The sequence below is a fragment of the Lepidothrix coronata genome, unplaced genomic scaffold (genome assembly GCF_001604755.1).
Source record: "Lepidothrix coronata isolate B3197 unplaced genomic scaffold, Lepidothrix_coronata-1.0 Scaffold215, whole genome shotgun sequence".
Classification (NCBI taxonomy): domain Eukaryota; kingdom Metazoa; phylum Chordata; class Aves; order Passeriformes; family Pipridae; genus Lepidothrix; species Lepidothrix coronata.
In genome coordinates, this window is record NW_016690395.1 from 996,313 (window position 1) to 1,019,548 (window position 23,236).

The 23,236-nt window shown below is 36.8% G+C and overlaps 1 protein-coding gene across 3 annotated transcripts in view; it reads right to left on the reverse strand.

Moving 5' to 3' along the window:
• Window positions 1-1,583: 1,583 nt before the first annotated feature.
• Window positions 1,584-23,236, reverse strand: part of PAPSS1 (3'-phosphoadenosine 5'-phosphosulfate synthase 1) — a 57,935-nt gene continuing 36,282 nt past the window's right edge. For all 3 annotated transcript variants that reach the window (XM_017833508.1, XM_017833507.1, XM_017833506.1), the window contains 7 exons: window positions 21,580-21,693; window positions 19,564-19,675; window positions 16,950-17,155; window positions 14,745-14,880; window positions 14,253-14,521; window positions 10,534-10,763; window positions 1,584-2,612 (listed from right to left, as the gene is read on the reverse strand). In XM_017833508.1, coding sequence (XP_017688997.1) covers window positions 2,474-2,612; window positions 10,534-10,763; window positions 14,253-14,521; window positions 14,745-14,880; window positions 16,950-17,155; window positions 19,564-19,675; window positions 21,580-21,693 — 1,206 coding nt within the window. In that variant the 3' untranslated portion in view covers window positions 1,584-2,473. The remainder of the gene's footprint in view (window positions 2,613-10,533; window positions 10,764-14,252; window positions 14,522-14,744; window positions 14,881-16,949; window positions 17,156-19,563; window positions 19,676-21,579; window positions 21,694-23,236) is intronic.

Sequence of the window (23,236 nt, forward strand, 5' to 3'; positions counted from 1 at the left end):
AATCTAGTCTTCACTGTTAGTACTTGTTTAGGATGCTCAAAGTAACTTTTGTTCCTTTTCTAGTATGGAAAAACAATAAGTTTAACCTCTGAGCCATTTGGGAAACTTTTTGAAATTAAGGAAATATGAAATGCAAGGGAGGTCCAAATTCAGGTAAATCACAGTATTGGCTACACAGGCCCTGGTAGCCTTTTTCTACGTCCAGCAACATCATGCCACAACAGCCCTTCATTTCCTCCCCCTCCTGACTTCTACTGAATTATTCCAGATGTAGAAGCTTGATTAGCTAAAAAAAAAAAAAGACTTGTGACCTAGTCTACATTCTCCATTTTGCATCTCTGATGCATTACTGAGTTACTACTGCTCAGATTCCCCACTGAAAGAGAAAAATCAGATACAAGTCAGCATCCTCAGCATTTATCTTTACATCACAACCTGAAAATCCTTACCTGAAAAGTTACCCTGAATGTTCATATTAGTCAAAAAAAGGCATACAGAAACTCACATAAGAAAAGATGAATTCTCAACCACGAGGTTCCTTATAAAAAGTTTCCATTTTCTTAAGTTGCTCATGGGTACTGCAGGAGTCATTTCACCTAGGAGAAGCAGCAATTTTGTAACATTTATTTAACCTTAAGGATTAGGGTTTGGTGATCTTCACCTACCTCATTTATCTTGTAATTTGAAAAGCTGGATCCAGATTGTCTTTGTATCAGCCATGCAGATCAGGGGTGCTACTACTTCCATATATCACAGGTCCCCTCATCACAACTATCGGCAATGAAGAAATGGGACTGCACACACACACGATTCGGTCTTTGGGATTCTCCGCGGATCTCTTCCTGCATTTCCCTTTTATTCATACTCTTATGTAAACAGCACCTGGTGTTGTTGTATCTTTCAGTTAACCAGAATTCCCAGGACCTTGCTAAACTGGTGTTTTGATTCCACACATTCACACTCGTATCATGTTGTGACTGTTTTCAGTTGTGGTAAAAACCATGCAGACCATGCAGATCGCTAAGCAGTGATCCATTTTAAGAACACAGCACTCCCTTTGTCAAAACACCAGTCAAGGTTGACCCTCCTTTTTGGTTCTAATTAAATGAATGCAGGTGCAGGCTGACTCAGCTTGTTCCCACAAGAACCTTCCTGCCATCCAAAAAATCTAGATGAACACGTGCTTCCTCCAGTAGCAACATTCTAAAAGCAATTTTGAGCTGGTTCCTCTTATACACACTGTTTAGCAACAAAAAAATAAGTGTCTGTGACAAGGATGTAAGGGTAAGAGAGGTTATGACTGTTCCACTGATTACCTGCAAATGCTTGAAAATATCCCAAAAGGTCAGTGTTACTTCACACTTGAAAAAGTGGTTTGTTTATTTTTTTTATATTTTCCTTTAGCAGTTAATGTTTCACATACTGAATTAACCAACTTCAGGATTTCTGAAGAATCCTAAAACATCATATGCTTTGTCTTTCAAGCAAGCAAAGTTGACTGAAAAGAAGAAGACTGCTCTTTGGAGACCTTGAAAAATAGCCAGAAAATTAATCTCCAAACTAAGCATTTTTACCACAGGAAATGCCAAGATCTAAGGATTTATTTTTTTTTATTGCAATAATTAAACATGAATTTAAGTTTGGTCTGTCATGCTTTTTTAAAGTTGTAGTAGGTTGAACAAGTATATCTAGAACCAAAAACTGGAAAGTTATATCAAATGAAGTAAAACATTCCCTGTTGACACTTATGGCAGCAAGCATATACAAAAACAATACCTGAATTTTTTGACAATTCAAAGTGAAAACTAGACATTTTATTTTATTAATTATGGCCATCTTTACAGGTCCACAGCAGAAGAGAATCACCATACAACACAATGAACTCCAAAATTAAGCAAAGAAAGCAAAATTTTAATTATGCTACATAAAAAAAACCCTTCTGTTTTTTCATTACATATAATGAGAAATAAATTTTAAGTGCTTCTGGACATGATGATGAGATAAAGATGAGGACACTTTTACAGATGTTTTGAAACTGACTTTACTTTTTTGATTTATAGATAATCTATCCATAGTTAAGGGACTAACCATTACATTTTGTCCTACAAACTACAAAAACCAGACACTAGTCAGCACTTTAAATAACATATGAATGAGCTGCATCTATTTAAAAGCTGCAGAACTCAGGACAGAGGCAGTAAAATATAAAAAAAATACAAGAGTTAAAAATCCTACTGCAAGAATATCAACTGTAATAAAAGAGAAGACATTAAAACCAGCAGCTAGTTAGGTGCCAGGACATAATAGAACCCATAAGGACAGGCAAAGAATGATGCTAAGTTAAGAAGAAAGAGTCTGTTTTCAGAGAACTTCCTGACAGACACCACAACAAAGCAACATGAATGGTGACTGTGTGGTCCCCTTCTCGTAAATAAATCAGGCGTCAAAGGTTGATCTGCAGCTAATAAGAGGCCTAAGCCTTCTCCAAGGATTTGTAGTATTCTGTCAGCACGGTCCAAGCCTTAGGAGCCATGAAGCCTTCCGGTGGGTTTTGTCCTTCCCGAGCCAGCTTGCGCATGCGGGTCCCCGATATAAAATCAAAGTCTTCATGGCTGAGAGGAGGAGCGGGGGCAAAAGGAGGGGGAAAAAAAGAACATACTTTAAAAGCAGGCAAAGTTGCTCATATTCCTTCTGCTTTCTTGATACTTTATACATTTCTTCTTGTGAGTGTAATGCTGTATAGCAACTATAATTTCCAGACATTTGCCCCGTACTGCCAGTAAATCCCAAGAATATACACCCCCTACAATATTCAGTGTAGGTAACTCTTGAGGTTTTAGCAGCATGGCCCAACTGAACTACTGTGGATTGAATTCAGTCTGTCCTTCCATTGAGCCTGGCTTGTTCTCTGTGAGGAAAGAGAATTCCTGTTGAGGGAGAACCATCTACTCTACCTACTGTCTCAGCCCTTTGTCAAAGCAACAGCAGCCATCCTGTTTTGCACCTTGCCTTGCCATGGCAGGAGACCTGCCCTATGAGCTGATTGAATGTACCTGTGCCGGTTGAAGAAGGTCATTTCAGCGCCACCTTGAGAATGAGTAAAAAACAGCATTGCACCAAACCAGTGAGGGATCAATGGCAGAACAGAGAAAGCTAAAGACTCAGAATCTAGAGGCAAGCTCCACAACTGAGCCATTGCAAGACACTGAGTACTCGTATACATATATATACATATCAATGATGTGGCACATACAATTCAAAATAAAGAAAAAAGCAGGGGAATAATAAAAATACCTTCCCCTAAAGATGTTTCTCCCTAAAAATCAGAATTCAGTTGGACAAATGCATAAATGAACACAGATCAGAATTGTTTACCATTGTTAACATAAGAATCTAAATCATTATCATTAACTTTTCAGGTATGTGGTCATAAGCAGCAAAAGCTCCACAAGTTAAATTACTCCTCACAGGAGTGAGACAGTAAAAGCAAGACAAGAATGCCAGACTTCTATCAAACGCTCCAAAGGAAAAAATTATGTATTCTTAAATTAAATCGCAATTTTACTTACGCCATTCACTCAATTTGCAGCATGTATGCATTACTCATTCTTTACTTGTCTGTTTGAAATAAAAACCAAGTATTGATCTCAGATGCACATGCCTTAGACAGAAACAAGAGCCAAGTGTGCATATCAGAGGGCAGAACTTGGCTCTAAGTGTTGGTCTACACTCAGTAGGGTATGGCAGTTAGCAAGATGCAGAAAGCATTCCACAGTTCCCTCTCAGAACACCACTAGCCCCATAACTTTTTGATTTGCCCTCCCATACGTGTTCTTTTCTTGTTGCTTTCAATTTAGGACTGTGGGTTCCTGAAGTGTTGCAACAAGGCAAAAAATCCCTACTGTACTTCAATTCTGCAAAATATGAATTATATAAAAATGAAAATGTAAGGTTGATGTAATTCCATGGGAGAACAAGTTGTCACTACTATTTATAACATTAGAAAATTTTGTTCCTTAGCAGAGAGATGTCTGCCCTTCACTAACACTGCCTGAAGGTAACTTGTGTTCTTTGCAAAGAACTATTTCTATAAAATATATATGAGGAAGTGATAAGCCTGGTTAATTCTGTTAAAAAAATACCAAGTCTTCAAATGATCTGTAAAAGAAGAGTAAGGTAAGTGCTATAAAGTTTCTCCATATGTGGTTTTCTCCTCAGCGTGGTAGCAATACCAAAGTTTGAGCATTAAAAAACAAAAAGGTGCTTTATACTGTCCTTGTCTGCTAAGTTTTCAGAGAACCACTCAACTTCCTCTGGTGCCCTACAAGTGAAATAAAGGTACTAAAGTTAGATAAGTCATGTAAGTCTGTTTCAACAGACAGTCAGTAAGACAATTCCTTTAGCCTCTTCCTACTCCGAGTAGCACAAAAACCAGTTAGGAATTCGAAATATCAAGAAAGAGGGAAACATGAAAAGAAGCTAAGGAGATCTACAGAAATTATAAGAAAATGAAAGAAAATAATGAGTAAGGACAATCTCAGAAATATAGTACATTCAGCACCTCATAATATTTCTAGAAATGTTTCCAAAATATTATTAAAAAGTACAAAAGTACTAATGATGCCCACTCATTATAGCAAACTTCTATTTTGAATGGATTTTTCTTTATAAAAAAATTACTTTTATTAGTAATCACTAAAGTGACTCGAATGGAGCTTTGGCAAAATATACTGTATGTATTTTTTGCCATTTTAAAAATTACGGCATTTACAATTTTCCAGTTTAATCTCTGCTTTCATATATAAAACAGAGTATTTGAATAACCACTCAATACTAATTGTCTTTACTAATGGCAAAAATCAAATCTCTTGAATACCAGAAACTGAGATTTCTACTAAGCAGAAAAACCTTATCAGCACTGTCACCACTGTGGTGGGATGTGAACCACAAGCATTTTGAAATAAAACATATCAGTATGAGTAGTTTGCTTTAGCAGAAAGAGACGACAAAAAGAGTCATCAAGTAATTTTGTTCATAGTGAATTTTGAGGATATTAAGAGATATCCTGTATAAGACGGATTTGAGTGGAACATGAGAGGGGGAAACATTTGACCATTAAAGACACTATGAAATATACGTGCCAAAGTCATACAAATTCTTTTCTCAAGTCATATTTGAAATTACTCTCAATGAAATTTAATCCAAGCCTTTTCTGAGGATGGGATTTAAGCGCTTTTGAAATTTTTATTCAGTGGCTGCTGGAATTAATTTTCTTTGAGCCACACTGTATGCTAGTAAATGCTTGTAACATTGATTTGACCTTTTACTACCAATTGAGTTTGAGTAGTACTGACATAATACTTTGTGTCAATGCAATTAAAAGCATTCTCCAAAAGAAAGAGGTAAGGAAGGCAGAAAGAAATCCTCCACAAAAATTTGTCAACAGAAAAACAGTCCTGAAACATATTACATTGAGGACTGGTATTTACTCCCTGCCATAGCATTCTAGGACTCTACCACTCTCACAGCGTGGAAAAAGCACTGTGAGAGTAGTGCTCTTAAATTTCCTCACTTATGGAGGACAGGGTGTCATGGGTAGAGTAGAAAATACATAAGTCTGCTGAGCTCTCATACATCTAGCAAAAGGAGAAAAGGAATCTTTTCTTACACTTCAGATTGTGCCCTCCTTCCATACAGACAGTATGCATATAGACAGCCACAGGTGCACAGGATAATACATTTGGAAAGCAGTAAGGTATTTATTCAAAATAACATAGGAACAAATCTCTGCTGTTAAATAATCTTCAAACTGTTCACAGTAACTGAGCATTGGGCTCAAAGAACACTACAAACCACACACAGAAGATTAAGAATTCACAGACCAGTTCTTTCTTTTCTCTCATTTAAAAAGACTAATGTTTTATTCTCTTAAATGGATTTCCCTTTTATTTTGTGAATTTGGTAGTTATTTTACTGTAACACCACAAGTGACCCCAGCAACCATCAGAGCTCTTTGTGCTTTACAAGCTCAAACACTTTTAAGAGTAGCGTGTGAGGCTAAGATTTCAGAGACCTCATAGTTCTTGTAACATAATGAAGATATCACCAGTTTGCAAGTGGGAAATGACTGCATGAAGATGTCCACAGTCCTACAGAAAACCTACTCTGCTGTATCTCTGAGGTGTCGATACAGTGATTGAAGAGAATATTTTTTCCACTTCAACATTATGACCTACAAGTTTAATCTAAATATAGAACATACTACATAATAGGTTTTTCATTTGGGAGCACTGAAGATCAGTCATAATCTTGGGAACCCTGACCTTCTGTTAGAGTATTCAGCACTGTGCAAATGACCTTCTTGGAATTCCCATTTTCTATGATGTCTAGTGCTCTCAAGATCTTAAGAAATTACTCTTAAACACAAGACACATGATAAAAGTACAGACCATTCATTCATAGTCTTGCCTATAAATTATTTTTTTAACAAACATATGGAAATAAAACAATAATATGATTTATTCACCCTGGTCTGGCTTCAAAACAATTGTCATCTTCTACTCAGCTGGCAAATTTCAGATCTGATTAATTCTTGGGACAATTCACAGCCTCCTTATCTGGGGTCCAGTTCTAACCTTAAACCCTTTTTAGAATGATTTTCTCTGAATTTAAATTTGCCTTTGTAGCATTAAGTCATGACTTACACCACAACTCCAACAGGAACAGAATCTTGTCCCTTATAGTGTCAAGTCTTTGAAATGTCAGTCTATATTATGCCTTGGGAATGAATGCCCCATGTCATTGAATGAACCTGCAAGTGTCAGCAAGGTTTGAATCCTAACTCATCATGAACAAACTCCTTATGAAATTAGAACACAATATTGTGATTAATATTAACATTTGCAAACCAAATCCTTTACCTGCTGTGAATGAAATTCCTTTCTGACCAGCAGGAGAGCTTAAGTCTTCTGAGGTCCTGCAGTGTTTCAGTGTATCCTAAATTAAGTATTAATGGTAATTGAAGAACCATATTTCACATAACTAAATTAAGGAGAACAGTCAAGTGTGCTTATCTCAGCCTCCCACTATCACTTTAAAAGCCAAACAAATTGAGAACAATATGTACTTAGTTGGAGCAGCTATCCTGTAAGTATGATTTGATAGTATTAAAGCACTCATGGTAATCATATTAAAGGTCCTGAGAATAAACCATATAAAGTTAAAATCTCTCTTCTTCACAGGTATCCATGCTTCATGAACATTTTACAGAAAGCATGAACAATCTGCTCCAGTCACCTTACTTATGGGTGTCTTTTAGCCAAAATGTTCTCATCAGTTTTCTTTCAGAAATAAAAACAATGAAAATTTATTTCCAGACACTTCTGTGGCTTTTTTAATTGCCAGACTAATTTCCTTTCTTAATTGAGTTTTTTTCTCAGCAGCAGTCTGTGGCTGCATTTTATAGGACTGATCTTCCGTAAAGAATTGGGAATTTCTGCTCACAAAACCAGCCACTATTATTAAACCACCAATCCCAAATTACACTTGTCTGTGGTAACTGTGAGGCCTTTTTGGCTGAAGAAACACACTGTTTTTCTGAAGGAATTTCAGCATTGGGTAGGGATTTTTTGGTGAGTGGGGGTATTATTTGTTGGTTGCTTGGTTCTTCCGCTGTTGTCTTTACACTTCACTCTGTCAGTGGTTTACAGGTCAGCCATTCTTTTGGAATTTCTCCATTATAAATTGAATTCTTCCTATAAACTTTTCCAAATCATATTTTGACACTATAGATCCAAAATTCTATGAAATATAAAACTGTAAAAACTTGGATAAAGACTGTAACAATATTCATACTAGTTTTTATATGCATTGTTTCTTCAGAATTCTATGCAAGTGGAAATGCTCAAGCTTTCCACAGAAACTTAGATTAGGCTTGCTATCTGAATTCAGCAACAGCAAAAAGGGCAATTATTTTTTTTTATTATCATCATTTAGACTAAGGGGAAATAAAACGAAATTACCTCTACCTGTGCTGCTGTATATCACTTCAAATGTATTCCTCAAATCCCTTTCCTAGATCTTAGTTTTAGATACATTTTTTTCAATAATATGTTTTAAGATTTCAGTTTCATGAGGTGCCAAACCTAGTTCTAAGATGTCCAAGAAACAAATTAAAACTTGTGCTAGCTTCATGAGGTAAAATACAAATATGATTTCAAGTCCCTGGTTATTCACATCCTAACATTCTAAAGGGTGACTTTATTTAAACAATTTATACTAGTTAAGTTTTGTGCATCACTCTGCAAATAAAATTGCTGTGCTGCTATTACAAAGGCTTTTACATCAGTCTTTTCTTACCCTCTTTCCTCACACTCAATGCTCCATGATTATCCCTGAATGCAACCAGGATGTTTCTGCCTTTCCTTACTAACAGGGGCACATGTAGGTTTACCTTCTTCCAAGTGACTTCATCTCAAACACAGCACCACAGCAGGGCAGCATGAGGTCCTGACACACAAACTCAACAGTCATGTTCTCCAGACCGTTCCCAAGCAGATATTGGGTCTACCAGGGCAGCACACACTCTGAAGGATACTAATGGAAGTGAGAAACAAACTGAACTCTAAGATGAACTCCACAAAACTGCGCTTGTGTGGACACCTCTGGGAGCTGGAGGCCTTAAGCACAACAACCTCTTGGAATTGAGGCAGCACACCAGAGAAATTAAGGGCCTTTGTTACCAATTTGGAGGCAGGGCTAGTGTAGGCTTTTGATACTTCCCAGGCTTGCCACCAAGGTCATGAGCAGCTCATCCATAGCAAGGTATCACACAGTTGCCCAGTATCTTCTGGTATGTAGCTGACCAATGCCTACTCAGCATCTGAGCACCTACCACCACAGGCATACAAGGAACACTATCAGCAAGTGTTACATCTTTCTCACAAAGGCTGAGCATGAATGTTTAGAGGTGTTACAAGCAAAGAACTCTCTGCCACTACTAATTCTGCAGCCCCAACTTTTCAGACATCCTTCTGGCAGTTGGATCAAGCTTCGGGAAACCTCTCACCACTAGTCAAAGATCCATCCTCCACCATCCCTACAGCTTGGGATTGCCTTCAGAAGCCTGCCAAGCCAGGTGTGGTGCAACTGCCAAATTACCGAGGCGCTCAAGTTAGCAGATGGTGTGTATTATGGTTTCTCAAATGCACCTTCCCAAATGGAGGAGCATAGAGGACCTGAAAGAATGGATGACCACATGGGGAAAGAATAACTATATCCAGCATCTAAGACACACAGCTCAGCTATAGCTCAGTCCAAGAGAAACCCACTTGCCATAATCTTTCATACATTCATTAGTGATGTAAATTCTGGAACTACTTAGTTGGCTGTCAAGTCTCCAAGCCTCAAAGAATTGAAAAAGGTGCAATAGAAATCAAGTTACCCATTTCTAAAACAAGTTACAGCAATGCTTCTGTGCATACAACCTTCTCCCCCCAATTTTCAAGCTGCCTTTTTCACCAGGTAAGTCGTGAATATTTCCACAAACATCCCTATTTCACATCTAAGGGTCTTCCACCAGTACTGACCCTTTCGTATTTCCAGGCAATCCTCTCTTCCCTGCCATCCTCCTTACAGAGTCAAACATCACATGGTCCAGGGCTCTGCCACATTTTCAGCATTACACAGATTATCTTGAAACACAGCCAGCTGCACCCACCCAAGCTCTAACTGTCTGGAGCCTACCAGTGTTCTGCCTCTAGCAAGCAGAAGCAGTAAGGGCTCTCTTTCCAGGGAGCCTGCATGTGTCCACATTGCCATCTAGAGGATTGCTGCCACATTCCAGTCCATCTACCAGCAGTGTGTAGGGTACAACAGAACAGGATAAATTCCATCAACAGAAGGGCAGAACTGCACACTAGTAGCAGCATGGTCCATTTTCCATGACAGTTACAGAAACAGGGAAAAAAACACCCAAACCAAGGCCTCATAGACACAGTGAAAGAATGAAAGGGTGCACACAATGCAGCCTGAAAACCCCGGGACACACAATGGTCTTAGGGCATCATTTCGCATTATTATTTAACAGAGAAAACAGCTATTTTTCAGCCCCTCTTGTCCACTTTCTTCTCCATGTTGCACACTCTCATTGCTTTTCTTCCCTCATATTTGATGCACACCTGACACGTGAGACGCATATTTAGAAAGATAAAGCAGCAGAAAGCTAATCTTAACATTATAATAAATAGTAATATTTTTCTCTGGATTTAGCAATCTGTGCCACTATGCTCCAGAATTAGAGAAACTCCAGTACCTAGGAGAAGTGAGTCTTGATGTGTCAGCTAAAGTTAGATCAGGTAGTTGCACTGTGAAGCAAATCATGCTGAAATCAAGCTGCATTCGTGATCTAAAACCACATCTAAACACTGCCATGTTTGAGCAATATGAAATTAATTATAAACAATTCTTTTATGTGGGCAGGGGGTAAAAGGCAGCTGTTGCTCAAAATTTTCTTAAAATGAAAATACAACTTACTGATTAGAGTCATAATAATCCATGCATTTCTTTTTCTTATTATAAGCTGCAACCCTGAAGGGTACAATTTCCAGTGCTCGGAGGCCTGGAGCCATTGTCAACACTTTGGCACCGTGGGTTGGTTCATACAGATCTTTCCCAGTGTCAGGGTGTGGCATCCCTGCTGGATCTCGCCCTACAATGTAGAAGTTAGCTCCTGCAACCATCCGTGATCTGCAGTGCCACTGAACCTAAAACAGAGATAAGGGAAAACAGTTAACAGAAGAAAATGCTCAAAATGTGAAAATGTGCATGTGTTCTATATATTTATCTATATTCCACATTTCCCTAATCAGACACGATTTTTACTATGAAGCCATAACAAAACAAAGAACCAATTATGTGAATCACCATCAAACTTATAGCTAAAACATACTATTCCCCTGTTTTATTTGCACAGTAGGTGCTCAAAAAGTTACTTCAGCACAGTGGAACATCATGGCAAGAAAGATGGAGCTCATCTGTTTCCTGGCTCAGTTCTTCCTGATCTCACCCTCCATCTCTCTCCTTTTATACAAAACAAAAGCAACTGCTTTTGGAATCTTAGTGGAATCTAGCTTTATATTGCTCTAGTTTACTCACAGCAATTTCTCTAAAAAAGCATCCTGACCAACAGATAGCTGACAAACATTGGAAGAAAGACAAGATAGGCTACTTTAACACAGTGTTCATGAGTAATCTAATCAACTTGCCTATACATTCAAAAATTACCCATGCTTAGCATTTTCAACTTGTACATGTAGCAAGGATGTTGTCCAAGGCAGAACTTTAACACTTAGTCTGTATCAATATGAAGACCCAAAGGACATATAAACTAAGTACCTAGTGCACATGAATGCTTGGAATAGGTTTTCAGAATATGAAGACTGACTATTTATACCATAAGCTTCCAAGATGAGAACTGATAAAGCAACTCCAGCTTTGGTAACTATTTAGTCATATTTCCACAATCACTTTGGTATTATTTGATGCTAACACTTCTATATGAAGTGGGGAGGAACCAATGTCCGATTCAGAAACTTAAGTCTTATTCAATTTTTGCTTGGATACATCAACTCACTTGCACATAATATTTGAAGTATTGTAAATACAGAGAAACAATTTTCCCATATTACTTGGATGCATGTTTCAAAATGAGTGGTTTCATAACTAACAACTTGGGGTTTACCTTTTTTTTCTTATAGTTGAGTTACTACTGAAGGTAAAAAAATATATACTTCAAAGGAAATTCTACACATGGACTATTTAATCATCAGCACCTTACAATCAAAGAAACACTTTTAAATTATTTAGAAATGCATCTCTTTTACTAATTACGGTGAGAGGATTTTTTTCTCATCAAGACTGTTCAAAGTATTTATTAGATAAAACTGTTAGAGATGCTGTACTTATGACAGTTTTTAGACTTACCATGTCACAGAATGTTGTTGGATTTTCTTAATTAATTTCTGTATGTAATATTTTCAATACCAAACTTAACCGTATAGTACAGGAAAAGCAGAATAACTATTACATTATTTTAGGAAACAAAGACTGGAAACATTCAGAAGATGTCAATATGCTTTCATACTAGGAAGTATTCCCCTAAAAGAAATGTCACACCATCTATATGATTTAGTATCTGCCAGAGAATACTCAGAGAAGAGTTTTAAAAACCAGCAAGTATATAACAGTGGTTTCTTATGTATGCAGCCCTACCTTCACACACAACTCAAGGGCCTATCCAGTAACTACATAATGTAAAACAACTTCACAAGTTGAACAATACTAAATATCTGTCAAAACATCTGGCAAGCACTAAAGCAGCTCTCTGGGCAACCTGTTCCAGTGCTCGATCACTTGCACAGTAAAGAACTTCATCCTCATGTTCAGGTGGAACTCCTGTGGGTCAGTTTCTGCCTGTTGCCTCTTGTCCTATTGCTTGGCACCACCAAGAAGAGCCTGGCTCCATCCTCCTGACACTCTCCCTTCAGACACTTGTAGGCATTGATGAGGTCCCCTCTCAGTCATCTCTTCTTGAGGTTGAACAGGCCCAGCTCCCTCAGCCTTTCCTCACAAGAGATGCTCCAGTCCCCTCATCATCTTTGTTGCCCTCCACTGGACCTGCTCCAGGAGCACCATGTCTCTCTTGTACTGAGGAGCCCAGAACTGGACACAACACTCCAGATGAGGCTTCACTAGGGCTGAGCAGAGGGGCGGGATCACCTCCCTCAACCTGCTGGCAACACTCTTCCTAATGCACCCCGGGATACCACCGGCCTTCTTGGCCACAAGAGCACACTGCTCTTGTCCCATTTCTATACATCCATACCACTTCAGAATATATTTACTTTCCTAAGCAGGTAAATTTATTGCATTTTGACAGAGTTTTCCCTCACAGAACTGTTTCTTTTCTTCCAAAGCACTTATCGGGAATGTTAAAAAATAAAAAACCAAAAATGCTAAATTGATGCTTCTGAAACATGTCCATTAAGATCTTTACAGACTGGAAAGTCACATCCACCCTGCAGATAAGCATATTAACAGCTCCTTGTTGCTTTGTAAAGCACTTGCACTACAGAAACAAATCTAGTACCAATGTCTTTTAAATGACCTATGGAAAATTATTAAATAAAGAATCTCTTTTATAACTTGAACAAACATTACTGTCAGAATGTATTCTGAAGTCACTGGAAATATCATGTAAGTTAAGAAAAAACTTCTGTTCAGAATAAGGATTGTGGATTTTGTTCCTTCTCATAAATACAGGAATGAAGTAGAAAATCTCTGTTAATTCTCGGAAAAGGTCTGTGGGGAACTGCACAAGATTCCCCACAGTAACTCGCTCACATGCCTCAACTAGAGGCTGCAGTTTTTTCTCCGAATGGAAAGGCAGTGCAAGGTCTGTTTCACCAGTCAACTGGCCAGCAGAAAATAAGTGACAACTGTCTAACTTAATTTCACTAAGTAAGATCTCCTATCTACCAAAAAGCTACCACAGAGTTAACCTCTGAGCCTGGTCAAAACTTGAACTTCTGTGACTCAAGGTGGAGCAGAGGACAGAGGAAAAAAAAAAAAAAAAGAGAGAGAATAAGATGGAGAATCAATATCCCCTAGAGGAATTGACCTCAAATGAGAACATTTATTCTTTCTGCTGTTTCCCACAAACCTCTAGGGATTCCAGTCCAAGACCTGGCTCCTAAATAAAGTGTTGTCAAGGAGTTATTTCATACAAAAGCCTTGAAACAATTCTCCCTGAATTAAGTTTGCCAAAAAATAAACAAAGACTGGTTTTTGTTTAATTTGTGTGTAGCCCTCCAACACACCAACTTTTTGCTTAACAACTTAAGTACCTTAGCACTGAGGACAACCATTTGTTAAGTTAACAGATCTTATAAATCCTTCTGAAAAAGACTGTAAAAAAGGAGGAAGGATTAATTTATTATTATACCCTTATAACTGTAAACCTAATATTTTCTCCCACCATTTTCAGCAAAATCCTCCAATAAAGAAGTTTTTTCATAAAAGAATGTTTTGGTTGATGACAGAAAGAGACTTGGCAATCTGGTTTCCCAAGGAAAATGAGTCTCCTTTCTCTCCAGCAAAAAAAACCCACAAGACACAAACATCACACACAGCACGAATACTTAAGTGCACTGTCAAAAGGGTTTGGTTTTATTTTCAACTCTCGATTTATTTACCTCAGTTGGTCCAGCGTACATCATGGGAGAAGGGAATATAGCTACCACTGTTGTTTCTGGATTCAGGATTCCCTCCTCCAGGACTGCAGCATGTTGCTTCATGCGCCACATCAGAGGAACATCATCCTCCTTTGTCCAGCCTCCAAGAGGATGCAAGAGCAAAACTGGGCGCCGGTAGCCACGTTCCAAAAGTTGCTTGTGGGTATCCTGCATTAAAAGAGCATGGCCATTGTGCACCGGGTTGCGTAACTGGAATGCAAAGACAGCATCTATGGAGAAAAAACAAGACAAAAGATATAAGAAAAGCAAGTTATTTTATTAGGAGTTGCACAACCACAGAAAAATATTCAGTACAATCTTTCCTCTGAATTTTACTAAACAAATATAATAGCAATAGTCACGAGTCATTGAAACAATGCTAGCCTCAGTGGCAGCAGCAGACATTTGGGTAAGCCTCTGCAGGAAGAAACAAAACAAAAAAAATGTACTTACCGGCATTCATTTCCTTGAATTTCTGCCTTAGTTCAGCTGGAGTGAGACGATATTGATCTAGTCCATCATTCCAATAAATACGGTCAAGGACCTGCAGATCTCCACCTACAAGCCAGTTCCCTTGCTCCATAACCATCTAAGAAAAGAAAGGAAATTCCTTGTTAGGATTAATTGTCAGCTTCTCATGAGCATCTACAACATTGCAATGGGAACACATCTTTACCAAAGAAGTGTTCCAGGTTAATTTTATTTGACAGTTGCAAGTCAAGCGTCAACATTAAAAAAAAATTTTAAAAAATCACAGTAACATAGTCCAGACACGTAGGAGAAATGCACAAATCCTCAGCAGGCATATGCCTTTCTTTCAAAATTAAAGATTTTTTTAATATGTAGAAATGCAAGTAGCCAGTATTCTTAACCAACATCATTACATTACAAAGACAGTGTTTGGAAAGCCTTACATATTACAATTTATTTAGTTACAATTTTTTCTTATTTAATTACAAGATATTAATACAATGAAGTTGGCACACTTTATGATCAAAGCAAATACAGCTGCAGTATCACCCTGTAATTCACAAGATTCTGGTCAGCAATTAAGTAACAAGTAAACAGTTCTGATTAACTACTCATCCACTTTAACTGGAATAAAATCAGAATCTTGGAAGTAATATGGCTTTTGGATTTGTTTCATGGTAGCACTTTACGGAAGCAACATATGTTGTACACTCACTACAATTCTTTTTATATCTTTAAATATCACCTCACCCTTTATCAAAAACTAATTATGGCAAGCTGCTTAACATATTCTAGCAGTGGCCTCAGAAAATTTCTGAGGATGCATTTGCTTTTGAAGATTGAACCACAAAAAACTTTCAAGTTTCATATACACTCCTGATTAATTTTTTAGCCTTATGTAATTTAAAGATGACAACAAATGTTCATATAGCAGAAGACACTACATACTACATCCAGAAAAAATTAAGAGTGGATTTTTCAATTTATTTCTGTTTGAGATAATGGACCTGCTGGAATTAAATGCTGCTACAGTAATCATTCCCTTCCCAAAGAAAATGCCAGATTTTGACATCTCACCAAGGTGGAGGGAAGGTGTAATAATGATATGAAGATGAGAAATATCTGCATTACTGAAACTCTCAGGTATCCAAATATTTCTGATTAATTAAAAAGAGACACCAAATTTTTGTACTGTCATGATACTACTATAGACCCCAGTACAGACATAAGAACACAGTTCCTCATCTTCTACATTAGTTTCAGGCATGACATTATTGCATTATAAGAATATATTCCAATTTTGACTGCATGAGATTTTCTTAGAATTTCTTAAATTTGTGTTAGGTTTTTAACAAAAAGGTACTTATGTTCATCATCACAGAACACACCAAGGGCTTTGAAAATCTTCTGTTAGTCATATAGATACTTTCAGAATATATCAAAGGCTTTCCTTTTTCAAGAGCAAGGTCATAATTTGAGGCTTGATTTCTTTTTATCTAATTTTAAGACATACGTGTAAACAAAAAGATACTACAGAGAAAAATGGGGAAAGAAACATATTTTGGCTCTGCAGAGCTAAGATGCAACATTTACATCAGCTTGCATAACCAAACACAGCATTGTGATAAGTATGTTACAATTAGAACATTTCAGTGTGACATACACATAAGGCCAAGATAAAAAAACATAACGAACACAACGGAGGGGAAATTACTCCCCAGAGAGTTAAATGATGAACTCTCCAGGAACAGGGCCTGTTTCAAAAACATCTACACCAGGCAGGTCTCACGTGTTCCCCATGAAGGCAGAATAGAAGTTTTCTATTCTTCACAATGCATATATCCGCTGATTAAGGAGCTTTGATGATGCATCTGGCTGCACAAAGGGATGTGTTTCCTAGGCACACTGGAGGGCAAAGTTCCCTCTTCTGTAGCACAGATTCTACAGTGCATTCTAAATTCATTTCATCTGTACATATTGACATTAGATTTTCACACTAAGTGCAGACTATTCAACAGCTGCATAGAAAAAAAACCAAGACCTTTGTTTCTGCTAAAATATTTTAATTAATTTTCAAAGTACTTTTGTTGTCAAAGTACATCAGTCACAGACACGAGCTTCACTTAAATTTGCAGCTCCACAACAGTACAGCTCACAGGAGCAGATTTTCAACTTTTAAACACGCACCTTGATATAGGGATGTTCCTTGCATGTCGTTCCCCATTGCCTAGCACAGCGTTCCTCTTTCCTGTGCTCGTAGAATTCGGGATTACGGAGAATGGCAACACGGCGACCTTCGTACACCAGCGCAATTGCTGTACACCCGTCGAGTCTTTCTTTGTCTTCTTGAGTAGCCGTTAGCACTATAGGCACTGACAGGTTAATAACTCCCCCTGCAGAGGCAAAAAAAAAAGCTCTTATCGTTAGTAATGGTCATCAATGATATTATGAAAATCTACCTAATCTAACAAGCTAATTTTAAGGCTGTAAGTATACCACACAACAGGTAGTTCAAGCACCTATTTTAACAAGGGTTAAAAGCAATGTTTAGAATGAACTCTTGTGTAAGATACATGTGCTATAAAATCGAGCAAACACTGAGGTTTGAGAAAGGACAAACACAGTACTGAAAACAGCAAGTACTTATAGCTGCACACAAGTATTTAGACTGTAAGGATACTACTTTTTGGGAATCTCAAATTAATACCTTGCTCAAGAATCTATATAGAAGGTAGAAATACATAAATAACATTTTTAACATTTTTAATCATCTAAAATATTAGGCAAGATTGCTACTGGAGTGGATAATTAGTAAAAACAAAATAGCATACTCAGTAGTCATACTTTTGGTCCATAAGAAAAATTCAATGCGATAGAAGCAGACAAATGTACCAAGTAGTTGGCATACATAATTCAACTATTTCAAAAGGTGACTTTTGTTGCTTACTTAAAACCATATTCAGATTCAAGCACACACACCTCAAAAAAAAACCTTTTGACTTAGGCAAATATTTTGCATAGTTTGTCCAGCTGAAAGCTTACCAGCTCCTTTACTTCTAAAACTAAGCCAGTGTATCTGAATTTCAAGGTTATGTGTCATCCTCATTTTTAAGCATCTACTTCACTACCAGATGCTGGAAGTCTTATTTTTCTTGACTACAAAAGTGATATTTGAGAAACTCAGTGGAGTAAATATTGTAAGTCTCGTATGAAGGCTTGCACTCTAATGAGCATACACTTCTTGAATGAGTGCAAAACTTTTGGGTGGCCTCCAGGAGAAAAGTCATGAATCCCTTAAAGGTAACAGAGGTTTTGCTGTTTGCCAAGACTCTAAATAAGGCTAATTTCACTATTATTTAAACAATGCGTATTTTACAGGGAAATTAAATTTGTTATGAAATTTAAAATTACAAAGCTGGATGAAAAGTTAAGGACAAAAATAGATCCCCCTTCCTTCATAATGCATAATGCATAATGCATGCTCTGCTCCTCCTAAATTAAGTCTTGTTGCTCAGAGTGATTTTTCAAAGCAACTAGGTCATAAAAAACTGAGTTTGGCAACTGTCACAGAGAAAGTGGTTTGACACCCCAAAATCGATAATTAAAAAAAGCCTTTCGCTTTGCAAACAAGTAAATAAATATTTCAAACTAGGAAGAGATATCAAACCTGTTGATTATTAAATTTCTGCCCGTGACCAGTAACAAACACATAATACCTCTTACATTTTGCTTCGGCCACTGTACAAATAAGAAACTGAGGCAAGGTAATGAAGGGAGTTTAAGTCACAGACGAGCACAGGTTCAGGATGACGCTTTTTTCACGTAACTTAAGATTTAAAGGGTTGTTTCCCCTGGATGGATGTACAGAAGGCAAATGGAATAAAACCAAAACTAGCAGTCCAAAAGGATACTGCAAACTTTAGATCCAAAATAACAGGATGGCATTATACCGCTCAGAATAGTACAGAGAGACTTACAGAAAAAGGCATTAGAAAATATAGGAGGGACAACAGACATCTATATCATAGAACTGAAAGACAAGTGACTTTTTTTTCTGCTATTTGGTCTCTAGCAAGAGAAGACTAATGCAAAAGGAAGCATGGAGACAGGAAGAAGGTTGGAGTAAAACAGAGCCTTCAAAGAGGAATAAATGCAAAGTGACAGAGGATCACAATCAAATTCCAAAACCTGAGAATGTTATCACTTATTCACTACCTTAACTAATGCTTGTTCTTAGCCAACTGGTAATGCAAAATAAAATATATTCATTTAAATCATCACAGGATAATTACTAAGTCACGGTAATTTAATTATTTGTGACAATTGTTCATATTCAAGCCACATCGTCAAATTCTGATTTCATACTTGCAACAGCTCCAGCATTCAAATCAGTTTGTTGTCCTCTCTGTCTTTACTAATACAGAACAAATCTTTTGGTACAGAGAGCTAAACAGCAACTAAAATGCAATTCTAAGTTCAAAAATCAATTTCTTCAAAACAAATTAGAAATGTGGATTTCAGAATTAAAAGATTTTCATAAATGAAATCATTTGAAAAAGTAGAATTTGTAAAGCCAAAAAGACAAAACATTCAAATTCTAACACAATGGTAGCTATACAAAGAATAAAGCCATCAAGTTTAAAACTGATTATTATCATATTCTATGCTCTTACCCCTGATCCCGGTTTGTGCACAAGCCTGAAATTGTGTTACCACACCACCACTAAGAAGCAAAGCATGAACAATATTTTAGAGGTAGGATTAGTCTGCTTGATTCTACAAATGGTGTGTTTCACCTTACCATCAAGGAGACAGTCAAAGTGAAGGCACTGTAGGTATTCTCTCTCTCTCATAAAGCCATTCAGGGGTGTTGCCCAACCTTCTGCTAGCACTTGCACCCACTGCATATCCACCTTGTAAAGAAATGGAGAAACAGACTTAGAGCAGGTAAAAGTTATTGCTTAATTACTGACAGGTAATACTCATAATCATGTATAAATCATAACAGATCATTATTTAATCCTAAAATGCAGGATAGTATAAATGCAAGATTTCTCAGTATTATAGTTTTTAATCACAAGTAATTCAAAGTTTCTACAATTAAGGAAGAAAGAACAATTTGCTCCTCACTGTTCACATTTTTGGCTATTTCCAGTCTTACACTGGATCAAATTTCCATTGGTTAAAAAACAAACTAACAAACACACAACAACAAACTTTATCTGTAAATGTTTAATAAAATTCATCTTCACAAAATTAGAGAGTCCCACTTGCCTTTATTTTTTTAACAAAGATAACTAAAAGGCTAAAAAAAAGAAACAAAGAAAAATAAAAACATCACATACAATTACCACAAAAATATCAGAATTATGGGTCTGAACATTAAGACATCTAATCTTAAAACAAATTAGAAAGAAATTTCTTTTTACATAAACTAGTGGTACAATCCAGAAGCAAAATTATCTCTGGAGTATTACTTCATCTAGTTTAAGAGATATCAGCTTACAGAGAGTTTCCTTCCTTAGCACTTAAAGAGTCACACTACGACTTAGTGTGTGGCCTCTATTATTTCTGCATGTGCGCTACTAAGACTTGGTCAGGGCTTTGACAAGGACAGACTTTGCTTGTGCAAGTCTCTTTTGTGAAGAGCATGACTAATTTTATTACAACTTTTAATTTATGCTGAGGCAAGTGCAAAACACAGTTTCTTCCCAAGCTTAGGTTATATACTTGCTTGATATTTAACAAGACACTGGTTGGGGGTGGAGGGAGAAATTATTTGTTTCTCTAGATAGGGAGTAATTCAGAATGGGACACTACAGAAATTTAATAATGGTGACCTTAAGTATTTATTGCTCATCAGAGCAATGAATAGTTTTACAGACACATATATGAAAAGGATCTAGTAAAATTCAGTGAAAGGAAGCATTTGTAGTAGTAGAAGACTAAGCAAATTTTAAAACTATTTACTTCAGTGCTTAGTATGTCATCTCAATCCTTCAAAGTCTAATCACTGCAGATGCTCAGCTCTGAGCTTAGTCACCTCCTAGAACAAATGTTTAGCTTTAAGTTCTAGTAATACTGTCAAAAAGCCAACGTAAAAACTCATGTATTGTATCTGTGTTAAGGCTTAGTTCTTCAGAAAAAGGAATGAGGTAGAACAGAAACACAGCCCGAAGCAGCTTCAGCTAATTTATCCAAATTGAAAAATAATGCATTAACCAAAATAAGAACAGGGTTGATCAAGCTGATACATGCTTTTCCACACTCTCTGTGCTGGAAACCAGAAAAGTAGCATGAACACGTTCTAATCAGAAAAAAGCAATAAAATAGATCCAATCATCTCTCTATAGACTTGAGTTTGCAATTGTTTGAGCTCAGTATATATATAAAAGGTTACTGTTGTTCATCTGAAGATTATCAACAAGAAGAATCAAGAAGCAGTAACTGATTTCCTTCTTATTTCTAGGCAATTACAATTCAAAATAAAATGGTTTGTGTAAGTAAACTGAAAAAAAAAAAGCAATCCTTCTAGAAAGAACTACTCATACAAGATATGCCAGGCATAGTTTGGTCCATGGATGAGTGGGGGTGTGGCAGAAAGTCACTCTGAATGTAATCTCCAAGGGTGGGATAAACTAAGTAACATTATACCAGATATTATTCATGAAATTATGCTTTCTCTCAATAAGAGGAAAAAGGTATATCAAGATATCTTCTGTAAACAGCACAGGTATTTCAACTATATCTACTTACACTAACCAGCAGATTAGACTGTCTTTCAACTTTGGCAATAAGACAACTGAACACACAATACCTTATTTATTTCCAAGGTTAACAGAGACTCAGCATCTGTTTTGGCCAACTGTAGCTTGTTTTCTGGCACGTAAAGCTCTTTCACCTCATAAGAGGCATCCACTGGTACAATGTCCTGTACAAAAGGAATAAACAAAACTTAACATTTGCTCAGAATGTTTCTTGGACAATGAACACATGACCAAGAAGTAAAATTCTAATGATGCACTACACAGTAGCAAGAGTTTATACATTATGCAATTTTTACTCATTTAAAAGTCAGCACTGTTCCAAGATTATGATACATAACTAGTTACTCAAGCCAGATTGGCTAAAGTGAAACATTCTGACGAGATTTATTTCTAAACCTTAAGTAAGCAGTATAACATTTACCTAGTAAATATTTAACTATTGGATTGAGCGCCATTTTTATGACTTATTAATGCCTACATTATCTACAAGAGAAAGCCCCTTCTCAACAGAAAATTATTAATACAGAAGTACAAATTAAATGTATTTCCTACAGCTAATGATAACATCATTATCCTAATCTATATACTAATACTTAGAATATTTAAGTGTGAGGCTATCTGTGCATAGATATGCAATGAACTGAAATCTAGCTTTATGACCAGAATATCAATTTTTTATTAAAAAAATCAGTTTTCCTCCATGTGTATTAAACAAGACATTCTCGCTCCACAGTGCTCATGACTCAAGATCTTACGCTTCTCATAAGATATGAACACAAGGATAAAAAAAATAATTAAAAAAAAGGACAAGGCCATCACAATAAAACTGTAAAGAGTCTCCTCCCAACAACAGATGCTGTACTAAGTCAAAACTCAGTCAAGTGTTCCACTGACGTTCAGTAGCAAAAAATGAGTGAAAAGAGGCTCATGGTTCTTTTTAAAACACATTTTTCAGTGTTTTGGAAACCTTTGTAAAGTAATGTGGAGTTTTTTGAGAAAAAAACCTCACCCTTACAGCAGAGTATATACCAACCCCTAAAAACACACAGTTAGCTCGTGAATTTATCATATTTATCAGACATCAGGCACTACCTCCATGGAACGTAAAACAAAGGGAGTGGGATGATGAAAGCAAGTGGGAGATAAAATGACTGCAGGAGTAAAAAGATGTGGTGAGTCTCACTGGCTGTTAAATAATTCATATCTCCAAAGACAAATAAAAGGAACACGAATTAAACCAGCATTTAGAAAAAGTGTTTTATAAGGAAAAGCTCAGTCCATTACATATCGGACATAATTTTGGAGGCAGATTTTGTTAGACAGTAATTAGACAGACTCCTGCCATAGCAGTAAGCCCAGAATCAAATGAAGGTGTTGCCTCCTGTAAGGAACAGTATAATGAACAAGTACACATTATGCTGCTTCACAGAAGATTTCCCTCTGGAACCTATTTCATTACCATGCTAGAATGTCCTAATTTTACAAAACATCAATAGCTTAAAATAAATGTGCCTATTAAAAAGATCTCTTCAGATATTATCATGGGTTTAGTGCCCCACTAATGGGCAAAACAAAGGTTTCACAATGCAGTTTCTGTCAACAACCTACTTCATTATACATACGTAAACAGCTTGAAGACAGTTCTAGCGACACTGTGTCTGACATTTAGAAAACTTCTAGGATTAGTAAACCTAGACTCCCTTGCAC